Here is a 26,017-nt window from a genome sequence, read left to right as displayed (position 1 = left end):
CCCCCAAAAAACCATCAGAAAAATTCTGTCAAATTTACAAGGTTAATTTCTTTCGATCAAGTATGCTAATACCTTCATTTGCCGTCCATGGCAAGTCAACAGCTGGGTGGCCGGTGGCTCCTGGAAGCAGGAATCAACCACTTGCATAGCAGGGGCATATCCAAGTCAGTAACTGGCACAGTGATGGTGCAGACACAGGGTAAAGAAGTGGTTAAATCAAGCCTGTCTAAAGAGGTGGTTTAAGCCAATGCCATCCATGAACATGTCAAAGTTGGGCCCAGGAAACAAACTTTTAAATCATGCTTTTATTTCCACCTAGAAATACAGTGAGCTGATCCCTGGAACTACCGTCGGCGTCTTATCCCAGGACTCCAGCAATGTCATCCAACTGATCGTGGACTCCTACGAGGTGAGTCTCTTCTGAAGGCTGCTGTCGCTTGGTCATCCTGGAGGGAAATTGATCCCTATGAATGAGTAAATATGCAGTCTGCCGCTGCGATCAAAAGCTCATACGATCCTCATATACCGGTTGTGTGATATGTCAAAGAATTGAGTTTCCAAAATATTTCCATTGTAACTCTGTCAATGTTGCAAGTATGATGAGAGGAGACAGGGCTGAGATGATGCTCTTGTAAATGGTGGCCTTGAGAAAGAGAGAGAGAGAGACGGCAGTGGGCGAAATGTGCATGGGTCATACTTGCAGAACATTGGCGATGTCACAAAAAACATTTTAGAAATTCCTTCTGATGCAGCATCAGTTCTATGACTTGTTTCAAGAGTTCGGCATTGCTGAGGAGCGGGGGAGCCAACATGGCAAGCCTCACCAGCACAGCTGGCACGCCTTGGCAGCGTGTTCATTCAAACATTATATAGTACATTAGCTAAGAAGACTGAGTGGGGGGGGGGGGTCTTAGTGGACTACTCATTCATGGAATCCTAAATGCTATATCAGACATTGATGGGGTCTCCACTGACAAGTAGCCCGAGCCCCTCTACTGAGAACGAACAAGATCAAACAGCCTGTCCCATTGGATCATACCCACTCAGGGGGGTTTAGAACCACCTTTTAGCTCACTGTGCTTTCCCAGGGAAGAAATATGAATTTGAATATCAGTCTACTTGCACCCACAAGGCCAGTCCAACAACATACTGCCCGGCAATTCTTTTCCAAACAACGGTAGAAACAACAAACTCAGGCGCGTGTTTCTGCCTCGCTGGGCATCATCAGTGCAGTGGCGCTGTGTTGCCGCATGTCTCTATGCGCAAGAGGTCCATGTTGGAAGTACCTTTACTAAGCTAGTGTGAAAGGCCCAGCCTTTTGAAGTTTTCCAAAAGTGTGAGAGCCCCTCTTCTGAGCACAAACGAGGCCACTCCGGAGGGTCGACAAGCAGGAGCTAGCTCCTACATATCAGAGGAGAATGCTGCATTTGCATATCCGTCTGGTCCCACCCGCAATGAGAGTCCAGCACCGGAAGGCCAGAAAGACTGATATGAAAGTGGATATTCCCTCTCTGGTGCAGCACTGTGAGCTAAACTACTGTAGGACAGGTTGTTTGGGCTTGCAACGAAGTAATTTGGGTCGTTGAAATAACATTGACGAGGCCGAGGCAAAGACTTTACCTGTGGGTTATCAGCCCTGCAGATAATACTGGAGCACCCTGACTATTCTACCTATGCTATATCTTGCGTAACAATATCTCAATTGTTAGAGCAGATCACACACACTGAGGTCAACATCGGCCAGGCCCCGCTTCTGCTACTGTCTCCATCCTTCCCATTGATTAATAGAAACCTTCATTCTGTTGTGCCAACAAGCTTACGTCATCGACATATCTCAATTATGGGACAAACCCATGAACACTGGGGCTATGTTATGTGTCATGCTATGTTATGTTTTTGAGCCTTACCTAGCTTAACATCTGCCATGTTCATGCTCCCTTGCCGCTTTGCAACCTGCAAGAGAAAAGGGTTGCGTAGGGCACGAGTTATTGGGAGTAGAGGGAGGAGGGCAAGACTGCGTTGCTGTGATGGACTCTACGGGGTGTGAACGCTCTTGATTTCATTTAGAGCTTATTGGGTGACTGTGGTTAATATGTGCCACAGTTTGTTAATGTTAATTGTTTGTGCAGCTGTGTGTGGTGTCTGTAGTAGAGTAGTTTTAAGACTAGGGAGGAGAGGTATGTTTCTGCTTCTGTAGTGGGTTCTTGTGATGTTTTTATGAAAAGTAGGCGTTGAGACATCGGTCCTGAGGTGATGGAGTCCCCTGTGTTAGCCTGTGTATTTTCAGAGTGGGAGTCGTGTGTTGTGATCTGGTGCTATTGAGGGTGGGAGGTGGCTAGCATTAGTTGTCATGCCTTTTCTTGGGAGGTCATCATAAAAACTACTGCAGACCCATTTTAGACTTTCTTTTACACATATCCATATGGTACAGTATTTACCAAAATGTTAATTGTATCAATAAAAACAAACCACTCAAATGATGGTACAGCAACACATTGTAGCCTTTTCATTTTGCAAACATGTGGACCAAACAAAGCCTGCCAGCCCCCCATAATCCAACCATTTAATGAGCATGTCAGTGAGGCCATTCCTGAGCCATCATGACCACTTTGCATTGGCTAGACCCGTGCCCATCTCAACCCACTCCCGGCCATCAGGACCACTTTTAGACGTTTGGTGCCATCCCTTCTCCACTGGCAGCTCACAGTCCAGCTAACCCTGGAAATCTTACCTGGGATGTGGTATTACAATTGTTGTTTGGTTTTGGATAGGTCTTTCAATGCTTAGGTTGGCAAGATCCTTTTTTTAATGGGTGGGGGAGTGTTGTTTAAGGACTGGTGAAGAGCCAGTCTTTGAATGCTTTGCAAAAGGTGAGTTGTTCCTGTAACTTGCAAATACATGTTGTCAGTGTTAGCCTGAGTTTGGCATGACTGCAAATGGTGAGCCTCCATTTGAGTTTCCTGATACAGCGAGACACTGTCCTGTGTGGGGCATTGCTGGATATTAATGGCCTTGTTGGGTGGTAAGGTATTATTTTCCTTTGGATGAATCCTGCCCCCCCCCCACATTCGCTGAGTAAGTTGAGGTGAGTCAATCATAGCGCTTTGAACTATTTGCCCGGCCGCGGACATTGTGGCGCTTGGAGTTCTGTGCTCTCATTAGTTCTGGGCACAGTATCAGTCTAGCCGCAGCACTTCATACTCTTTGTTGTTTTGAAAACAGCCTTCTGGCCAAAATAGGTGTTGCTGACGTAATCCGACCTGGATAAAACAGCCGATCTGATTGCAAGGGTTTAGTCTGGGAAACTGAGTTTGTCTGATTTGATCATCGATGAAAACAAATTCTTCACTAGGACATCTAATTGATGCTGCATGGTTAATATGTTTTCCTTAATTACTGATTTGAGAAGTTTGTGGTCAGTTCCCATTTCCATTACACAGGAGATCATTGTAGGGGTTATTGACTTGCTGGGACGGTTCATGATTTCCGTTTTGTTTGGCCCACGTTTCAGTCTGTCCTTTGTCATCCATGAGTCAACATGGAGGAGACATCTAGCAAGATGAGGTTAAGTTTGTGTTTGTCGGGGGAGAGATTGAAGAAGATTTGCATGTCATCTGCATAATCGTAACATGGAGGCCGTCCATCCCAGTGGGTTTTATTAGAGGAGCCACGTATATGTAAAAAGTAGGGGTGATGGGCTTGATTCTTGAGGGACTCCACACATGATGAGTCGTAAGGTTGACTGGAAAGGGGGTAGTCAGGTGGTTTCGGTTCTGTCTATGAGGAATGGTTTCATGCAGAGTAGTGCTATGTCTGTGAGTCTGTCTTCTTTTAATCAGTCAACCAAAAGCTGCACACGGAATAACAGCACTGGGTTCTTCAGAGTCGTCGCTGATGTCCAGGTCATCCCTCATAGACATCTGCACGGGTTTATTTCCTCTGTGATGTAAAACCCTAGTTGTACTTGGTCCATGATGTTGGTTTCCACGTGGCCAAGTAGCTGTTAGTAGACCTAGGTCTGAGGATGGGCATGTTGGAGATTGGGCAGTCATTAGTTGGGTTTTCAGATCTCCTATTGCTGGATTTCAATTGTAATGCCCTATGTTTGCAGGGTTGTCCCTCCAGCCCATCCCCATTGATATCCAGGGTGGCCTTGAACTCATGTGGGTAGGTTAATAAGCTTACAGCACCTACAGCACCTCAAGTATGAGACCAGGTCATTGACCCTCAGTCCTCTTAACACTCCAACTCGTGAAGTTGGTCCCGGATTTTCTGGATACGTTCCTATTTACTGTATACTGCCCACTTCCTTTTCTGTTACTGTTGGCTGTGGTTGGAAGTTAGCAAGGTGGCTATGTTTATAATTCTTTTGAAGCAGCCCTGTGTCCTTGATGTCGTGATCAGAGTTTTGATTACTGCCAAATTTATCAAAATCGACGGTACGGTGGGCATAGAAATAACCAATTATTTACTGTTTTGATTGACTGTTTGCTGAAATAGAAGGCTGTCTGTCAGATAATTGACACCAGTTGAGTTCTTTTCAACCAAGCCCACAAGTGCAGAGAGCACAGTTTGTGCATGTTAACATTAATCTTTCACCCCATTTGTCCAATAGATGCATTTTCCGCCCCCCATCAAAATTTACTTTCATGACCATTGGATTTTTGCTTGCTGCAATGCGGGATTTTTCCTCTTTGTGTAACCAGCATTTACTATTTATAAATGCTCAATTCCTTTACATGAAGCATTCCTACTTTCAACAGAGTGATCCTAATTTTACTGCCCTTCACATAGGTACTTACCATAGTATTGTTTCCAAAGGCTGTAATGGAATAATCTCCTGGAGACCACTGCATGGTATCTAACACCCTCTACCTTAGAGGAAATTCCTACTTGGTGTAAAACTGGGGGTTGGCCAGCTGGCAGGGACTGTGTGCTGTGGCGGGTCAGAAGAAGGACGCAGATTTAGTAGTGGTGATTATTGCTTTCAGGGACAAGATACGGAGAGAAAAACAGTGGGTATGCAATGATACACTATTTAGAGATGCAGATTTTCAGGAAGACATGAGGGATTACATAAACAGTTCTTTTAGGATTAACAACACCAGAGAGGTAGGGCTGGACATGGTATAGGATGCGGGGAAAGCTACATTTAGGGGCCTGATTTTGTCCCATGGGCATAAATACAAATAAGAGAAAGGACTGATGGAGTGCACCCTGGAAGGGGAGACAGGGGCACTGGCAGCTAGGGTTAGACACACTACTATGGGAATTGAATCCCTATTACAAGATGTATTACAGAAACGCAATTCTTTTATAAAGCTACTGCAATGCAGTCTCGCGAGGATAGCTCAGGGGCAACATGCTCGCCTTGGAAGCAAGACGACGCGGAGCAACACTGGTTCGATCCCCGGGTCCGTGCATTGAAACCTCTGGATATTAAGTGCGTTATAAATAACCAATTATAATTATAATGCGGGCAACAAAATTAAGAGCGCAACAGGCAATGAGGAGGGTAGAAGAGATTAGGGGATGCAGAAGGCAGCCTAAAAACAAATCCTGAAGAAGTAGTGCAAAGCTTTGGGAGGTACTATTATGAATTGTATAAGGCGGAGGAGGAGGAGAGAGAGTGAGAAGCCACGACGACCCTTCGAGATAAACTGAAGGTTGCAAACTTGTCATTAGATAAACAGTTGTTTCTGGAGATGGCAATTGAATTAACAGAATTACACAGTGCAATCAAGTCTATGAAGCGAATGATGGGTTTAGGTCCGGATACAAAAACTATGCACCGTTTCTTCAGAAACTATTTAATTCAGTAATGGAGGGAGGGGCGGTGCCAGATTCCTTTCTACATGCCAGGGTGATTGTACTGCCCAAGGAGGGCCAGGATAGATCGGTTCCTATAGACCGATCTCGTTGTTGAACTGCAACGCTAAAATGTTCACTACAATCCTGACGAGTAGGCTGAGTAGTTACTGATTCACACGGACCAAGTGGGCTTTATTAAGGAAAGGCGAGGGGTTTATAATATCAGGAAAACATTGGATCTATTGGCTGCCATAAGGAATGGGGGCGAGGATTCCCTGTTACTACCATAGGACACAGACAAAGCGTTTGACATGGTAGAGCAGCGTCTCCTGTTTGCAACAATGGGAAAGATGGGTTGCGACAGAAGATGGATGGGGTGTTAGAGCTCTTTATAGGTGCCCTAAGGTGGTGACCTCGGTAAATGGGAAAGCTTCCAAGCCTTTTAATTTGGAAACAGACAAGCAGCAGGGATGTCCTCTTTCCCCATTGTTGTTCACTCTTTCAATAGAGCCGTTGGCCAAAGCCATTAGAATGACGAAAACGGTACGAGGAATAACTGTGGGGAGTAAGGGTTATAAACTATCTATGTTTGCGGGTGACGTACTGGTATATGGAATGAAACAGATGGAATCAATGCCACATTGACTAGAAATACTAGATGCATATGGGGGGATCTCTGGCTTTAAAGTCAATCTGCAGAAGTCAGAGGCCCTTGTTATTGTTGGGGATTTGGGAAGAGCACAAGACTTTCTGTCCAGCTCTGAGTAGCGACAGATAGTATTCGATACTTGGGGGTAAATATTACCAAGAATTTGTCAGAATTGTATGCCGCTAATTCCCCACTTTTATGATCACAGATCCTGAAGGACATGGAAAGGTGGAACCAGTGGACGTTGTCTGGGGGGGTGTTTAACCACAATTAAAATGAACTTGTTGCCAAGATTGTTGTTTCGCTTTGAAATGCTACCGGTGGAAATCTCCTTCCTATTCTTTGGTAGCGCAAGGAGAGCATTAGTGAGAATTTTATGGCAGGGAAAGAGCGCCCACGTGGCTTATGAAACATTAACACGTAGCCAAGAGGAAGGAGGAGCGTGATTACCGCACTTAGAAACTTATCATAGGGCAGCACAACTTAGAGTGCTAGTTGACCACCTTATGGGCAACACAGATAAACAATGGGTGACCTTGAAAAATGAGGTACCATCACTGGTAACAATAGGGGAATGGCAATGGGTGCCAGAGGCAAGGATGCTGAAGAGAATCCAACCACTTCCAGCAGGGAGACATGAAAGGAGTGAGAACATGGCCCTCACACCTGAGCTGTATGTGGGCACCACTGATTAGGGATGAAATCCTCGAACCGCTGAGATTCCAGGTATGGCCGGGTGAGAGCGGAACAATTGTGGAAAGATGGCAAATTCATATGAATAGAAGGCCTCCAAACTGCATTAGGGGTTGACTCAATATCCCACTTCATGTACATGCAACTGAAAAGTTTGTTGCTAGATTCTCAATGGGTGGGTACCTGGACAGAACTTTGACTAACTTCAAAATAGTTTTTGACAAGCACCTATCGTCTAAAGGGTTGATATCCAATATGGATGTGGCTCTAATGGCTATGGGGAGCACCAAAGCATTGCACCAGTAGGGACGCAGTGAAAGAGATGTGGACACAATGTTTAATGAGGAGAGATGCAGACAGGTGTGTAGGGGGATTTGGAAAGCTTCTATATCAATGCAGTATATGCTGCATAACTATAGGTCGTTAACTAGGTGGCAGTTTGCACACCAGAGGCTATACAGGAATCAGACCAGATTGCTAGAGAGCATGTGGAGAAATAGGGATGTACTGGCACATGTGGTGGGGGTGTCCAAGGGTCCAGATGTATTGGAAAGAGGTCCTGGGATGAAAAAGAGATATGTAGGGGTTAGACAGACCCCTAATTTTAATGTTCTTGCTCTTTGGAATGAAGAAAGACGGGTAGTACCTGGAAAAGGTTGCACACATGCCTAGACACTTACTGCTCGCAGCACGCTCGTGTCTCACTATCTATTGGAAAAGGTCCAGACTGCCCATGGACGCTAAATGGATAGGCAAGGGGAAAGAGCTATACCAGATGGAAGCTATCACGGCACCCTTACAAGAAAGGGTGGGGTCGCTAGGTCAGGAATGGTTATCATTCCAAAGTAAGTATTTAGGGGGTGAAGACAAGAGGATGGTGGACAGTGTGACAGAATAGATGAGTAAGGAATGAAACTGCTATGCACCTAGTGAGTGGTAGATAAATAAGAGACCTTGATGTCAGGGTGGAAGGGGAGGATAAGGAGAGGGGGTAATGTAAGGAAAGGGGGGGAAGGGTTCAGGAATTTGAAATAAGAGTAATTTCACTATGACACCCATTAGAATGTAAATGGAATTATGGGAATGTTTGGGCAAGGAAGACACCAATTGTGAGAAGTAGTGACAGTTATAATTGTTAAGTTGAGTGCTGTGGAAAATACAATAAAGTACAATTTTAAAAAAAGAAAGAAAAGTGAAATCTCCTGACATTCCCTAAACTAGGGGCTTTCCCTACCTAACAAAAACTAACTAGGGTGCACGTCAGTTTTCACTGAGTCCAAAAGGAAGATCTGTCCACTGTCCAAACTAATCTAACCTGACCCTACCAATACAAAAACAACTAAGGCACAGTAGAATGGCTCCCCTCTCCTGTGGGCTTGTCTCTCTGCAAGTTCCCTTTAGTAAAGTATTCATACGTAGTTCTTTGTACTACTTTTATCAAGTCGTATAGTTCAGATATTGGGATCTTCAACTTTTCAACAGTGTTTTTCACACACTGGTTCTCCCTCTCCTTTTTATTCGGTTCTCTCTTGATCTTATTGGGTTTTATTCCCCTTTTTCCTTGGGACACTTCTGTTTTTCCCTTGTTAGTTAAACTTGAGACTTTGTCTTTGCTCAATGTCAAATCATTTTCTTGACTAAGACTACTAGTACTGTTCCAATTATAACTCTCACTCTTCTTATATACTGCCTTAAATTAGTCCCAGTATACTTGGTCTTTACTGGGACTAATTTAAGGGTTCCAGTACTGATTATCACTCTTCACAGTAATTTCCAACACTTGGTCTTTACTGGGACGAATATGAGTGATCCAGCAATCATTTTCACTCATCACCAACACTTGGTCCTTACTGGGACGAGTATGAGTGTTCCAGTAACCATTCTCACTCTTCTTATATATTTACAGTGTGTGGTCCTTACTGGGATGTGTATGAATGTTCCATTAATTATTTACAATCCTCCACCCTGGTCTCCCGCTCTCCCTGTTACCTTTTATGTCTCAGGGATCACATCACCGGGCCTGCAGTCTAGCGGGGCTCTCTTCTGTGATTGTCAGGTTGGCTTCTCAGCTCTTCGCTTCTTCTTCGTATGGCATGCTCCACTGTGCCTTCTGGTAAGTGGTCTCAGAGTCGTTTAGGGACTCCCAACTCCACCGGATTTCGGTCACGCCACCACTTCTCACTCAGTTACTCCTTGGACACTGTGCCAGTCCTTTGGCTTCTCTTACTTCAGTTTTTCTGGAGTGCAACACGCTAGGATTCGCACACCAGCTTCCTCCCAAACACGGAAGCCGTGCTTCCCTGTTTGCTTTAGCTTCGCATGCACACCTGATTTGGAACTCCCGGGCTTCTCTCTCTCCTAGGTCACCTCTTTTCCGATTTTTGACGCTGACATAGTACTTCCCCGGCGCAGCGTCAGAATCCTTCTTCTTTGTTCTACTTGTACTCTGTACTGCTCCAGTGCTTTTCTTCGTCTCATGTTTTTAGAAAGGTTCTATGTGACAGTAACACAAATAAGCTTGTTGTTCATGTTTTCTTCCTGCAGGTTTTATTAATGATGGGCTATAGGTGGGTTGGCCATGGAGTTCCTCATCAGAACCGGAGTCCTTGTTTCCAATTGGCGAGTCTCTCCCGGTGAGGTCCCACTTACTTATACCCATAGGGAGGCTATTGCATTGAAGGCTCACCTCCCCAGCCTCACAGAGAAAGGCTCCCTGGTGGGGAAGTGACTGAATCCTGCGATTCGTCACAGTGCTCTGTTCTGCTCCCAGATTGAGTGATGGGGTATTTCTTGTTCAAACCAACAAGCTTTAATAAAAAAAAGAAAATCTCTACCAGTAATAGGCTATTACAATTAGTAAACTCAAGTGCTCATCATCGTCTGGAGCTGTGGCAGTGGTCTTCATTTAGTAATGGCTACAACACTCATGACTACGTGTCTTCCAGATGTTATGCTAAATTTAAGAATCGCTGATTTATGGCCCTTATAACTGGGGAGAGGCTTACCTAGGCTCCAGCTACTTAAGAAAAGCCCCCTTTATATAGATTTTGATCACCATTCCTTAACCTCATGTTGGTCTTGATCGAACACCCTGTATTATAATATGTTTCCCCTATGTTGAAGTGCTAAACTTAAATTTGAATCAATACTCAAATAAAATTCTTAATAATATTTTCATAAATATAATTTTCCATACCAGAGACGCCTGGTCTGCAAAGAACAAACAATACCCCCGCCCCCCAACCCTGCGCTCCGACTTGTTTAAATCAACTTCAGGAACTTGGTGACAAAAGTCTGTTTTGATGAAGATTATTGGACTGTAAGAATGCACCCCAATATTTACACACCCCAACATTTACATTAGGGACATCCAAATAAACAATTCATTAAAAAAACTGGAATCTGCAATAACCAGATTAGACAATGAAGGAGCAAAATCCCTTCTTAGGTGGCAGTGAAAGGCTCAATGAGTTCCCACTGTGGGCTGCAGGGTTGCATGGCTCTGTACTTCAGATGAAATTGACTCAATACGGGGATAATAGGGTATCAAGGCCTTGCTTGCTCAAAGCTTGACATTAAACGGATCCATTAGCTAAGCTGAAAGTGCCCTTTAAAAGCCACATAGATTCGATGCATATTTCTTACCCATCCTATAATGGCAGAGGCCCTGTTAAATGGTGATTGTTTTATCGCTGAAGCCGGCTTTCCTTATGCCGGATGGTATTGGTAGTCACCATGCTGTACATTTCAGATCACAGCGAGCTCCTTAAAGCTTTTAATGTTGAGTCAATCGAAGAAATGGTGCAATTATGGCCTCTTTTATCGACAGTTTCGGTATCCGGCAGTAGTGGACATGGAAATAATGTGAAGGGGTTTCCCACAAGGGCTGGGTGGGGGTGGAGTTTGGAGGAGGGACGGAGTTCTGAGGAGGCAGAGTTCACAGGGGGCAGAGCTGGTGGTTCAACTCCGATCAAAGGATGTTCGAAATAGTTTAAAAGTAGCGTCATTTCTTTCATGGCTTGAAAAGTACACAAACCATAGTAAGGTATGCACGTGCATACTTTACTAGGGTTTGTGTACTTATCAAGCCATCTTCTTTAGACTACAAATGCCAGAATCTATTTGGGAAAGGCAATGTCTTGGGAGGATAGCTCAGGGGCAATGTGCTCGCCTTGGAAGCGAGACGACACAGAGCACCACAGGTTCAATCCCCGGGTCCGCGCTTAGAAACCTCTGGGTATTAAGCGTGTTATAAATAACCTATCATATCATATCAATGCTCACTGCGGGCTCGATAATGTAATTTGCTCTGTATGCAGTGTGCTCGCACAGAGCAGATTACATTACCGGGCCTGCGAATCTGGGGGATGTGTGATCATTCCATTATCCAAACGGATTCTGCTCTGTGTGCACAGTGTGCTTTGTGCTGTGTCACAGGGTCTTTGCCCCTCTGCGAACCTGGGGGTTGTCCTCTGCAGGGGAGTAACTGTATCCAGCATTGCAAGAGTGAGGGATGAGCTAAGATAAAGGTCCTGGTACTCCCCTACCCCCAAATGCAGTGCATGCAATTCCATACGGTCTCATTCGTGCCCCCAAACGGGCCACCCCTTCCCCTATCTACTTTTTTGGGAACATTAGTGGCAGATGGCATTTTAACAAATAACAAAATAAAACTGCAGAATCATTACAGATGCAGGAAACTCTTCTATTAGAGCTCTGTCCAGCCGCTCTGGGGCAAAAAAAACATGCAAACCTCCTGGTTTGCGAATGGATTGAACCAACAGAAGTGACTTTACAGAAAAGGACATCACAGGGAGCCTCATCAGTCTTTGATACTTGGAGGCTTGGAGGCACCATGGAAGTGACTTTAGAATAAGTTGCCATAAGTAAACCAAGTGGCAAATAACTGTGTGGTGCAAAAAACCCAAATTGCACTATTATTATATATGGAGCAACTCTATAGTCATTAGGCTTTTTTTATAACACCGTGATATATTAACATAAGCTATGAAGTGAATCAGAATCACTTACAGAGCTGCAGATAAGACATAGTGCGATTACATTATTTGCCCAGGATCACACACTTTGGTGAAACCGGGATGTGGGCAATTTAAGCAACTGAGCACATCTTACCAGGTTTAGTTGATATACACATTTATTAGGGTTTTGCTTTGCATTTCATGTGCTTAAATAAAACTTTATAGCAATGTTTTAGAAGCAAACCACATTACATTATAAACTAGCCTTTCATAGTAAACTAACTATACACTTCATACATTGTCCTAGAAATAAGTTGAGCAATATGAGTATGGCTTTAGTTGTATTCTCCCCCACCTGCATTCAAAGTGAGCCTAACAAATGCCCCTTGGGGTTTAAAGCAAAAGTCATTGTTTCATAAAGCATGCAGCATTATGCACCCTTATCTCTCCCTCCCATTCACATTTCTAAAGGGACAGTCCCTGATAAAAGGCCCCCCGCCTCCCTTCAGTGCCTAATGGCTCACGTTGTAATGCTCTGTTTACACAGAGCAACGTGAGAGCCCCTCTGCTGCCCGGAGCTCCTTGGGACATTGTCCTGGCAGCGGGCCACCTCTCCTGTTCATAAAGGGTAAGGTGTCCTGCTGCCAGGACAATGATCTTGCTGAGCAGGCATTGCTCAGCAGACATTGCCCTGCCAGCGCAACACCCTCATTGAGGTGCCCAAAGGGAGAGGTCACTCACTGACAAATGTTGGGCCTCAGTGATATAATTTGCTCTGTGTGAGCGCGTTGTGCACACAGGCTTTGTGTGCACAGTACGTTCGCATAGAGCAGATTAGATCACGTGTGTGCGCACTGTGCATGGTTTTTTGGAAGGGCTGGAGCAGAGTCAAGCCGGATCCTGAGATCCGGCTAGAGATCTAATGCCGGATCTCGGATCCGGTGAGAGCCGGCTCATTAGCCAGCTCTGATATCTGGCCGAATGCCAAAAATGTGTTATTCTGTCCAGCCTAGGTTTTAAGGGTTTAGAATACACTGTGTTTTCGGTGTGATAGAAATCTTCCTGGGACATGACCTTTACACATGTGTAGAGTGTACGTTGTGGCTGATCAAGTCCTGCCTTTTGTAGGAGTACCATGATTACTCAATATTACAGTATTGGGCAGTATTCACTAGGGTCCTTCCTCTCACCATGGAGTCCTTATCCCACATCAAGAATCCATTCTCTGTGTTAGACCGCAGCCCTTTACGCTCCCCCACCCCTCTGTCTACCACACCTGGTGATTCATGCCACCTGGGAACGCTGCTCAACTTCAATCTTTCATCTATTTCTTTAATAACTGAGGTTGGTGGGTCTAAGAAGGTTTTGGTGAAAAGAAGCAGGAGTGAAGGAAGCGAGCTGAAGACCGCTACTACTGGTGGCATATGGGGTGCAAATAAATGGGAATCCGAGTAGCTGGAATGCCCTGTGACGTTTAGGGGGAATGTTGCTCTGTAGAAGACTTCAGTGCAGAGTGTGATGCTGGCAAGAGTTCACAGTCAACATCGGGGCAGTGGCCTACCCTTCTGTGAAAGGGAGATGCCCTCCCAGTGGTGGCCGTTTCACATGCTCTGTTTGGCTCTATGTGATTCCAGAGAACACATAACAGAGAATGTTTTTCCAGCTAAAACAATAACAGAGAAAACATATCAATTATTTGGGGGGGGGGCGTCCCACCGCCAGACCCCCCATTTCTCTATGTGCTTACCCAACCCCATTCCCACCCGTTTTACTCCCTTAGCTCACCACCATATCTATTTTTTTAATGTTCGATGTTGTTTTCTCTGTATTTGTTTCTCTGCTATAGCATTCTCTGTAATTGTATTCTCCATTATCTCTGGCTACCGCTTTGTGTGTTATGTTTATAAAAGTGGGCATCTTCCAAAGAAAAATAGATTTTTTTTGCTTCCCAAAAGCTTCTGCAGATGTTTATTTTCTCCTGAAGCCACACAGTTTCATGCACAGCTTTGCACCTATACAAACCCCCACCGCCCGGGTTCTGACTTGGGAACCAAGGACTCTAGGTCCGAATCTCCTTTATCACTCGGCGCTACCTCAGGTTACGGCCCCCAGACAGACTTGTATGCAATAGTGCGTCCTCCCAGTGGGTCAATGCTTTTGGCCTACTGTCTGAGTGCAAATGACATGATATGATATGTCATTTATAACGCACCTGTACACAAGTGTTTCTAGGCGCGACAAGACAAAGGCGGTGAGACAGAGGGAGGACAAGACAAACGATCCTACTAGGCCTTGTGTCATTCAGATCGTGCAAGTGCGACAGTGCAAAATGTGCAGGGGGAAGTGCGGGGAGAGGGAAGAGGAAGTGCTATCAGGGCAGCAATGCTCTAAGTGAGTGCCAGCCAGGGCAGTGCGGCTCCGGGTAAGTGCATGGGCTTAGACAGTCCCCTAGTTTTGGGCAGAGCGCTAACAGGGTTTTCAGAAAGAATGAAGGTTTTATTTATTGGAGGTAATGTGGTGGCCTTTAATGCAGATGATCAGAGGGTCCATGCTCCATGGCCGTGGTTCCTGGGCTGCAACATTCCTTCTCTCTTTTGAACGGCAATCTTTTGGGGTCGTCCAGAGCAGGTCAATACGTCACATGGCTGCAGAGAGCCACTAGGAGAAGGAAAATGTGGTGTTTTGGCAAAGTGGCTTAAGGCTGGTACTGGGTGATAGGTGCCAGTAACGCTATTGGGTGGGTCTCAATAGATAAAGCCGAGAAAATGCGGGGATGGGCTGAGCTCAGCTCTGATCTGAGCACTGATGGCCTGTACACAGTAAGTTCGACTCCTAAGCTTTTGATCTTGGTGCAAGGTGGATTGGCTGAGCTCAGATGAGTGGCAGACTATGGCTAGAAGCGAGGTGAGTTGTGGAGAAGCAGCCAGAGATGCTACCCACAGCCCAGCACCATCATAACACACACTTCTATCACCTTCGGGGGCCTGAATTCTGTAATTGCACACCCATTCCAAGTGCTGTTTTGCACCAGGTGTGTTAGCTCTACACTTCTCTCAGAAGAATTTCGGACATCGTTTGTGGGAGAATCCAAGAGTGTCTATGATGATAGCTGTCGAGTGGCCCATGTCAGGGATATCACTTTCCGCCAGCCGTGAATTTCTGCCCTAATATTTGTTGTTTTTTTGTTTTGTTTTATAATGTGCTAACTGGCAAGTGTGTCACCTCAATGCACATAGGAAAAACAAATCAGGACAGAGTACAATGCAAATGTGTTACATGTACACAAGGAAAAGGAAGCATGGAATTACATGTCCACTTGGTCTGCGTAGCTATGGTTGGTTATCAGGGATCTGAGCTGACTGTTGCGTTGCATAGTGTGACTGACAATTTCACCAAGGCTCCATTGGTTACTGGTGCTTGCCGGTTATTCATATTACAACAAAAATACACCAGGTGGACATAGGAACAAGTCGGGTAACCTTTCGCATATTCCAGGCAGGCAAATTCGAGGTGATCGGGTAACGGGTAAATGTGGCCGTGGGGAGCAAGTACTAGCCATATGGTAGACGTGCACTAGGGAAAAGTGTAGGAGTCATTGGTGAAAGGGAAGGTTATTTAGTTAATGTATGAAGGCACATCTGTGTTAGGTCTTCTGTTCAACCTTCTTCTTCTTGCCAGCCTCAACTCTCACTCTGCTGTCAAATACTCCTCTCACACCTGCCACCTACTGGAAGAACTTGACTTTGATGTCCTCGGTCTTACTGAAACATGGTTCACGGCCAGCTCTGACACAAGCTTTGATACTCTCCTCCCTGATAGCTACAAGATCCTCTCGGTACCCAGATCCACCTGGTCCGGAGGGGGTGTATCCCTGATCTTTCCTGAGTGGATTCCTACCTCTACCATTCCCACGCAGACATACTCCTCTTTTGAATGCATTGTCTGCAGGGTTTCTCTCTCTCTCTTACCCACTCTCTTACCATGGCTACTATCTACTGGCATCCTGGTCAGATCATCTCATTTCTCTCTGAGTTGGCACACCTCTCCTCCTCCCTCCCAGCCTCAACCACTCAACTCCTCCTTCTTGGTGACCTCAATATCCATCTTGACACTCCTTGTTCATCCTCCTTACTCTTCTGTGACCTCTGTGACTCCCTCTCCCTTTCTATGGTCCCGCTGGCCCTACTCACTCTGCAGGGCACACACTGGATGACTTGATCTCCTCTGACCTCCCCCTCTCCATCCCTCTGACCACTCCTCTTTCCTGGAGTGATCACTCCCTCCTCTCCTCTCATCTCTCCCTCTCTTCCCCCCAAGCTAAGCCTACGCCTACCCTGCCACCTACCTTCTCGGACATCCGGCCCATGAAGCGTGTCAGCTGAGGCTTTTGCCGCCACCTTTTCTTCCACCCCCCCACCTCTGGCTGCCTCACACCCAGACACGGCCCTATCTATGCTCTACTCTTCTATTTCTGATACTGTTGATGCTCTTGCCCCTGTCATGAGGAACTGGTTGAAGCCCAAAGCCAAGTGCAATTCATGGTATGACTCTGACCTACCTACACTTAAACGTAAGTGTAGGGCGGCTGAGAGGAAATGGAGGGCTTCTTGTTCATCCTCAGACAAACTGGCCTGCCGCCTGCTCCAAAGGCAATACCGGCTCTCTGTCAGCACCAAGAAGAGAGCCCACATCCAAGCCTGTGTCTCTGCAGCAACTAACAACTCGGCCAAACTCTTTAAAATCTGTAGGGAGCTAGCCAACCCTGTGGCAGTCACTACCCCTCCTGTTGCCTCCCAGGCCCTTTGCACGGCGCTTGCCTCTCACTTCATCCCAAAAACCCAAGACATCCTGTCCACCCTCACCTCCCTGCCCCTCCTCTCCCCTCTCCTTCTGTGAACTCTGATCCTCTTTCCGCCACCCCCCCACCTTCTTTCTCTTCCTTTCCTCGTTTCTCTCCTGATGAGGTCGCTAGACAAGTCCGATCTATGAAAGTCTCATCAAAATATTGACACCCTCGCTGCGGCCCAGGCTGAATTTTGCAACCTCTCCTTTTCCTCTGGAGCCTTTCCCACCACTCTGAAGCACTCTCTTGTGCATCCTCTTCTCAAGAAACCCACAGCTGATCCTTCTTGCCCGGCTAACTATTGCCCAATTTCCAATTCTCCTTTTCTGGGCAAACTCCTGGAAAAGCTGTTAGTCTCTAGGCTTAACCTTCACTCTGATTCTGTTGGCTGTCTCCACGATCATCAGTCCGGCTTTAGAGCTGCCAGAAGTACGGAAACTGCTCTCCTGAACATCCGTGAAGATCTGCTCTCCAACCTTGACTTTACCATTCCCTCTGTCCTCATCCTACTCGATCTCTCTTCTGCCTTCGACACGGTCAACCACAACATCCTGCTCAACCGTCTCCATGACAACCTGGGTATCACTGATCAGGCCCTGGCCTGGCGGACCTCTTTCCTCTCTGATCGACCCTCCCAGGTCCATCTTGGGTCCTTCCTTTCATCTATCTCCCTTTCTACCTGCGGTGTTCCCCAGCGGTCTAACCTCTCACCCTGACTTTTCAACCAATACTTGGCAACTCTCGCCCACCTCATTGCCATTTTCTGCTCCAATTTACAGTGATATGCTGATGACACTGAACTCATTTTCAGGCTTCCCTCGGCCACCTCCTCTCCTTCTCTCATCTCTGATTGCCTTTCTGACATTCAGGATTGGTGTGCCACCAACGATCGATGCCTGAATGCCGGCAAGACAGAGATCCTCCTCATCGGCACACCTTGACCCTCCTTTCCTCTCACTCTCTGTCCGGCCTCCCTTGGCCCACCTCCTACCCCTACTTGCGAGCCTAAGAACCTCGGGGTCGCCTTTGATTCCATGCCTTCCTTCTCTGCCCACATCTCTGATGTCTCAAAAAAGTCAAACTTCCTACTACCCCTCCTCAGAGGAACTCAGCCTTTCCTCTCCTTTCCCCAGAAGCTCACTGTCTCCTGAGCCCTGGTTCTCTCTAGGTTGTACTATTCTAACAGCCTCTTTTTAAATCTACCTGCCTCTACTCTCCACTATTTGCAACTCATCCAGAACAGGACTGCAAGACTTGTCCTTGGCCTCAAGCCATGGGAATGTATCTCTCCAGCCCTCAAATACCTTCATTGGCTCCCAGTGGATTCAAGGATTAAATTCAAAACCCTTTGCCTTGTCCACAAGGCTTTCTGGGGCCTGGGGCCAAAATACCTTCAGTGAAATACCTCCCCTCTCGAGGTCTTCGCTCCTCTACCTCTAACTCCCTCAGGGTCAGTCATTTTTCAAAGAAACGAGCTGGGGGTAGATCTCTGTCTTCGGCTGGAGACTCCCTCTGGAACAGCCCCCCTGCCATTATTAAACTTGAGGAGAACCATCTCCGTGTCCAGAAGCAGCTCAAGACCTTCCTCCTTGCTTCTGATTTTGCCTCTCCTCTCCTCTGCTGATCTGCTCTCTCTCGGCACTGTGCACCTGGCCTACCATCTGACTTCAGGGCCCAGGTAACTGCTCATCCTGCCACCCACCCGCACTGCCTCCAGGCAATCCCTTGCACTGGGGTCTGTATCTGTAACCATACAGCCCCCACCCCCTTTTTTCCTGCAATTACCAGACACACCTGTCTGTTGCATTAAACCCAGCCCTCACCGCTTGCTGGCTGCACTACCTTTGTTTGTTGCTTTTTATTATTTATTATTTATCTGTTTTTCTTTTGCTCAGCACTTTCCACCCCCCCTTCCATGCACTTTTCCCCTTTCCCTCTCCCATGCACTTGCGCATTCTCAATGTCACTGGGCCTAGTAAGATCGCTGTCTTTTGTTCTCCCTTGTTCCCCTCCTTTGCCTTGTCGTGCTCTGAAACACTTGTGTACGAGCGCAATACAAATAAAATATCAATATTAATATCAATGGAGCTGCAGGAAACTAAAATCCTACACACCTGAATAGGGACGGGCATGCAGCGGGCTGGAACATTGGAAAGCTCTGAAACAGCCTTGAGGTGGCAAGCAAATGCAAAACATAGGGCCTCATTACAAATCGCCCTGTATGAAAACAACGGTGGCGGTAAACCCGCCGCCACCGTTGTTTCCATGCCGGGCGATCACAACTCCTGCAGGCAGGAGGTGATGTTCCCGCCAGGTCTGACCTGGCGGGTTTAACACCGCCCGCCTGCAGGCGGACGAGGAAACACCGGCCGCATTACGAGATGCTGCCGGTGTTTCCATGAGCCCCATTCCCATCGAGTCCCATAGGACTCGATGGGAATGGGGATTAACACCATTCCGCCTCCGTGATTCCCGGAAAACCGGGGTTGTAATGCCCCGGTAATTCCGGGAATCACGGAGGCGGAATGGTAATACGAGTCTGGCGGTAACCAGGCGGTTTTACCGCTGCGGTTACCGCCGGACTCGTAATGAGGCCCATAGTCTTGGTTTGGCATAAATAAGGCAGGAACTGACCCATATTCAGGGAGAAGGAGTTGGAAGTGCACAAGGCCGCTCTGCATTCCAGGGCATAATTATTCTTTTTTTTTTCTAATATAAGTACTAGAACACAAAGTGCTGTTGGCTGAACATTGGAAACCTGTGGGAAATCACACTTGGCACGTGGCCACTTGGCCGCCATGCAGGCCAGAGTGTGGTGGCAGTTTACTATGCACGGAATAGTGCCCAGGCGTCCGCCTCTAGACGTCAACTGCTGTTTTTGCGCCCAAGGTTTCATCCCCTGAAACCCCCCAGGAAACAGCTTTGATTGGGTTAGTCCAGCCTTGCAGGGTTTGGTGCAGGGACATTGCATGCATCTTCTTTATGCAACATGTGACTGTGCCCCAATACTGAATTGCCCCTAATGCCTAATGCTTTGAACGTTCTTTAGGACATTGCCGGCCTTGCATTGCGATTTCCCACAGCAACATGAGGAGATTTTACTGGAAATAAGTGACCAGATTAATAAAAAAGGATTTCTCCACCTCCATGTGTGCCTACCATACACAAGTGGGAAAACACCTGCTCCTTGCAGGTGAGCAGATTGACATGAATCTGTGTGCACAAGTAGCCCTACACCCACAGATTCGCCCATCAGCATATCTGTAGAAATCAGCCGGGGCGTGCCACAGAACAAGTCCAATGGCGATTAAAATGCACCACTGATGCATTTAGGCGTGCAATTTTATCAGCATAAGATCTGAAGCATGTCCCCGAGCCTGTCCTCCATTTTATAGGGCAACCAGATACATAGAACAAGAAGTATAAGTACTTAGAGACATATAACCCACTAAACCAAAAGCTCAAACTTCTGCATATTTAACTCATACAAAAATCCACACAACCACCTTCTCGCACAGCAAACCGCACGCACTTCACCACAACACAACAACAAACAAACAACACATAACTCATACCAACAGCACACGAGGACTCACATCGATCCGATATTCACACCCAAGCTCAGCGCACAGTGAAACCTGAACTGAAGCTGCCAACAGGACATCACTTTTCTCACTTGCCTACTCCCTCTTCACCCTACTAACCCCACCTTTCCTTCTTGTTTGCAGTTCCGCCTGAGGGCCTGGGGACCAATTCCGTTGGTGACGGTGCACGGTACAAATACCTTTAACATTGACATTAACATTTTGGCAACAGTTGAAAGTGCATTGTAGGCAGGGGTCTGCACAGACGCATGCCTGCATTTCTGAGCCCCAAATTACAAACGCTCATGCTCGGCATGAGGGTTTCTATTTTGGGGACAGTAAACTATGTAGCTTTCTCCACTCGCTTATGTGCAGGGCACACCGCAGAAGTCAAAGTGGGCAGGAAGTAAAAGGGAGCAATGCTCCTCTGATTTACTGGAAAATCCTCCACAGTTCCCTTACTTTTTGCCACTCGAACCTGAGCACTGCCTATAACAGTTTAGGGTGGCGGTCTGGCCTGTGGGGGACTCTGGATATTTCCCGCTAGGCCTCTGCACCCTGGGCGTCCTTTGTGTGGTAACCAATTTTATTTCCCTATTTTCTCAAAGAAGAAAGGGTTGGGCTTCCTCCAAATGTGCAACATGGGGCCCCTTTGAAAATTATTTCCAGGGCCGCTTTTAGTACCCAGTCCACCTCTGCATCTTGCTGCGCTCAGTGATAAGTGTTTGCGTTCTGCAATTAGGCAGGATAAACCTGAAATGACTGCAGGCACAGCTGTGTGTGCACGTAGGTAAAGGGTTGGGTGGGAATTGGATGCAGTCCTAAGCATGTCCCTTAGAAGGTGTGAATGATGGTGTGAAGGGTAGGTAATTGGAAAGGGGAGGGTACACAAAGCTGCTGTAAAACACAGTTTTGGGGGATAGAATGGAGGAAAGACAGGAACCAGCTGTGTGGTTTGTATTGACGAGAGGAGGATGGGTCTTGGGGGGAGGAAGGCAGAGAGGAACATCATTCCATGACTTTTTGTGTACACTGACTTCGACCCCCGTTCATACACAAGTATAGAAAGCTCTGGTAGTCTGCATTCACAGGTAGGGGGCGTGTTGGGATATGTCCTGCCACAGATGAAAGTGCCTCCTTAATTCACAGGTATGTGGGGGCGCGCTGCCATCTTTGCCGCCCCCACACTCTTTTCACTGCACCTGGTTCCTCCCGTTAGGGACCAGGTCCAGGTGGATGTGAATGCTGCCAGTCAGAGACGTCATTTAGGGGTCGCAACTGCAACCCCTGAGGTCTCCCTTGCTACCCATGTGGTCTGCCTTGCTGCCCCTAAAAAAAAAATATGCAAGTTCCTGGGCTGTGCACAGCGCCATGTGTCGCCTTCCTTCTGGAGTGGCTGGCTTTCTTGTTTAGGCATCTTAAAAAAATAAAATAAAAATAACATGGGTTCCACAAGTCTAACACTTTCAGCACTGACCCTAAATAAGAAAGAATAGGAATACCAAATAATGTGTCTTTCTGGAATTCTATATAATAATTGCTGGACTCATTAAAGGTTTATTTCAGGCAGACTTCAGGGGGTGAGTCACTAATTTAGTCTGTTCCTAAACACCTCAACTCAGCCTTTCATCCTTCTGAGGTCGCTAAATGAGTACCAACCCAGGTTGGGTGATATTGTATGTATATTTGTTCTATATAAAACGCTTAAGCATAAGTGCTATATAATAACACATCATTATCACTTGGCCATGGACGTCTGCTTGCATACACAGTAATTTGGTAATATGGGCCTATACACGCTCATATTAATGATACATATGGCGATCCATTCTTGTATGAAATGTGTATCTCATTGTAGTGATATCGTAACCATATTCTTTGTAGTGTACTTAGGAACAATGCTATGTTATGCCACTTCCTGTTTTTTCAAGGGGTGAAAGGTCGTGTCTCATCGCTTCCCGTGATATCACTTTGGGGTGGGGTCAAATTACATCACTTCCTGTGATGCCATCAGAGGTCAAGGGTCATGTGATATCACTTCCGCTACCCCTGGCATTTTGGTGAAATGATGTCCCTGCTGCCAGTGCTGTTGTCAGACCACTTCTACAAATGAAAACACTCATGGGCGCTATGTTTGTACGTTTCCACCTGCAATACGGAGGTGGACATGTAAACATATCATTTGCAGTGAACGTGCCAGTAAACTCCATCAATGCAAATACGCTTATCAACCCCTCATGTGTGGAGGGCCAACCACATCCAGTCTCGGTCTAGCCCATAGGGCCCAAGATGCTAGTGTGGGCCAGTTTATCTGCTCAAAGTGGCCCACTTTGTTGTCCCATGTGGGCCAGTTTAATGCCACATCACCCTGCGGGTAGCAGTTTTTACCAGTGTTATTGAATACATATTCTTTAAAATGCACAATTTGCATCACATTTTATCAAACCCTCCTCTTTGGGGACTATTCAAACAGTCTGTCACAAAAGGAATGAATTGCTCTACCACATGGTGCAGGCAAGCCGACTCTTGGGTAGTTATTAAGGGGTTGGCTGCAGGTTTCTGCTACTCACATCTGGCCCTCCCACCCTTGTAAAAAGCATTATCAGCCCTGAGCCCGCTGGTATAACCTGAGGTGGAACATGTAGCTACGGAGAGGTGGCGAAAAAGTCCCCCTTTGTTTTATTTATTTATCTATTGCATTAAAATTTATCAGCAATTTTTTAGCAAAAAAGCACTAAATAACAAAACAAAACAATATTCATCGTGTACTAAATGGAGCACAGATTTTTGAGAAATTAGGTAAAAAATAATCCTAAAATAAATAAAAATCAAGTTTCTATAACAGGACCTGTCTCCACAGAGACATCTGCAAGAAATCGAACATGTGCAATTATGTTTTTTGTTCTGTGACCCTGCATTAACAAGTTCCACCACAGTGAGGGGTCTGAAATTACAAAGTCTGCAAAGTCCCGCCTTGTAGCGGTGCGCACAGCAATTCTTTTGAGAATCAGGCCCTGTTCCCTTTTTACATGCCTGTCTTAAATCCGAGGTGGATCTTTTTTTAAAAAGGTATTTGCAGTGAACTCCCCTAACTTTCTGTCCTGGCACCTCTTTGTGAATTGAGTCAGATGTTTTTCTTGTGATAAAATGGAACATTCTTGTAAATATTGCAGAGAAATCTCATTGCAGAAGGAGAGACTTGTATGCCAGGCGTCATTCCCACAAACCTCTTACGTGCTAAGTTCTCACTTCTCCTCTCTCAAACTCTTAGAAAATTCGCTCCAAGGTGGAGCTGGAAGTCCAGGACCTTCCGGAGGAGCTGTCTCTGTCCTTTAATGCCACCTGCCAGAACAATGAGGTCATCCCGGGGCTGAAGTCCTGCTCCGGCCTGAAGGTTGGCGACACGGTAAGTGGCATTGCACATAAACTGCGTAGCTGCTGACCTCAGTGTGGCGGCGGCTCACCTAGAGGTAAAGGGTAAAGACGTTCAGACAAGCCACTGCTTCTGGAAGACCAACAGGGATGGGCAGACCCAATCACACAAAGGCCAGGCTTAGCGGGAAAACCATCTGCCCCTAGACGGCATAGTTAATGCTGAGGGATCATGGGATTCGTAGTCCAAAACATCTGGAGAGCCGAAGGTTACATACCCCGGGATTTGAGGGAACTCAAGGCAGAGTTCTAGGTAGAGCAATGGTGCTGAACGTCTCCTATAGCTGGGGCAGAATTAGCCGCATGTCAGACAAGGTCTAGTGAGAAGGCCGGTGATCATTCTCAACAATCTTCTGCTTCTGAAAGGTACGTAATACTGTAACGACACCCTACAAATTGGCATTGTGGACATTAAGGGAGCCTTGGAGCCAGTGGCAGACTTGCTTTGCATGGGAGTTTGATTGACTACAAGAGTACTCGTTATTGAAAAGCACCTATGCTGAAGGCATTATATGTTTGTTTTAAAACTAAACAAGGGGCCAGAGATTGTAAGGGCCACTACCTGTACAGTGAACAGTTAACCTGGGCGCCAATGCAAGTTTCCCCACCTAACCACACCTCGCCTACTAGCAGGGATTCAGTGCACTGTGTGCAACAGAAATGCTCACTCGCGCATCGTTCAGAAGACTGTACTGTTGCTCCATATATAGTGCCAAGAAGACATTTGTGGCATACATTGCGCTTTACAAATGAGTCATGGAGACCATAATACTAATATTAATCATGCATCCGGTGCACACTGCAAGCGGAGGCAGAGGACAGAGGGTGCAACCCATACATTATTTTATTACAGCAATACTTTGCAGGAAAGCAAAATGCAGATGTTCACGCAGTTATAACATTAACTAAACATTTTTTTTTAAAAAAAACACATGCACCCCTGAAGCAGAGGTCTGCAACCTGCGGCTTTCCAGGTGTTCTGGACTACGGCTCCAATAATCCTTCACCATTGACTATGATGTCTAGGGCTGACGGGATTTGTAGGCCAAAACATCTGACGAGCCAACGGCGGCACACCTCTGCCCTAAAATGTAGTCCTGTCGCCCCCAACACCACCCTAATATCCAGCCCACTCTTAGGCCACACCAATTCCCAGCCTCACAAGCCACAAACCAGTCCCTTTTTTGCGCTTTTGCAGGGAGGAAGGATAGCTCAGGGGCAACACGTTTGTCTTGGAAACAAAACAAGACAACACAGCACAGCACAGGTTTGAATCCCGATCCTGCGCTTAGAAACCACTCCCTGGTATTAAGCATGTTATAAATGAACAATAAAAGAAATACAATATTAGGCCCTTTTCTCAAATCTGCAACTGGACGAGGCTTTGGCCAGAAGGCGGGTGCCACGGACAAGATGTCTCCTTACTTTGCCTGGTAGAAATGGGGAGCAGCAATCTAAGATTGGGGGATTGCACATAGCAGCAGGTGGGGTGGGAACGCAGGTCATGTGACTCGGTGGGGCTAATCTGGTCTACATTCTTTTTAAACATGTTATTCAAGGATTTTTCGCATTGCCAGACCCTAATTGGCATACAGTGCGTGGTTAGCAAAATAGCACGTGGTAGACACAATTTAAAACTCCTTTACTTTACATGATAACAAGCGTTGCAAATCTATTAGTTCAGAATTCAATACCCCCTTAAATTCATCAGTACACAGTTAGAAAATCGCATGAAAAATATCCCATGGTTAAAAAAAAAACAAATTGAATATAACGGTCCATTAAAAGGAAGGCAATAAATGAAGACTGCAGCTATAACATGGTTTTGGTTTCTAAAAATAACACCAGCCTTATGAAATGAAAAGTCCAATTTCAAAGGTCATCAATCACAGTATTATTAATTCGATATATGAAAAGGTCTAAGAAGCATATGTCACTGGCACGCAATAGGCTAAAAGTAATTATTTACTAAGCCTTGGAAAAGGAACAGTTTGAAAGGACCGCGCCAAGTGTAACTTAAAAATAG

General features: G+C 46.2%; 1 protein-coding gene across 1 annotated transcript in view; it reads left to right on the top strand.

The window, feature by feature from the left end:
* Positions 1-26,017, top strand: part of ITGB3 (integrin subunit beta 3) — a 511,657-nt gene that overhangs the window by 202,188 nt on the left and 283,452 nt on the right. The window contains exons 8-9 of the mRNA XM_069634154.1: positions 320-409; positions 23,831-23,965. Of these exons, the coding sequence (XP_069490255.1) occupies positions 320-409; positions 23,831-23,965 (225 nt within the window). The remainder of the gene's footprint in view (positions 1-319; positions 410-23,830; positions 23,966-26,017) is intronic.

The sequence above is a fragment of the Ambystoma mexicanum genome, chromosome 13 (assembly GCF_040938575.1).
Source record: "Ambystoma mexicanum isolate Mex_15411 chromosome 13, UKY_AmexF1_1, whole genome shotgun sequence".
In the NCBI taxonomy this organism is placed as follows: domain Eukaryota; kingdom Metazoa; phylum Chordata; class Amphibia; order Caudata; family Ambystomatidae; genus Ambystoma; species Ambystoma mexicanum.
Note: the sequence above shows the minus strand (reverse complement) of the source record. Positions and strands in the feature narration are given on the sequence as shown.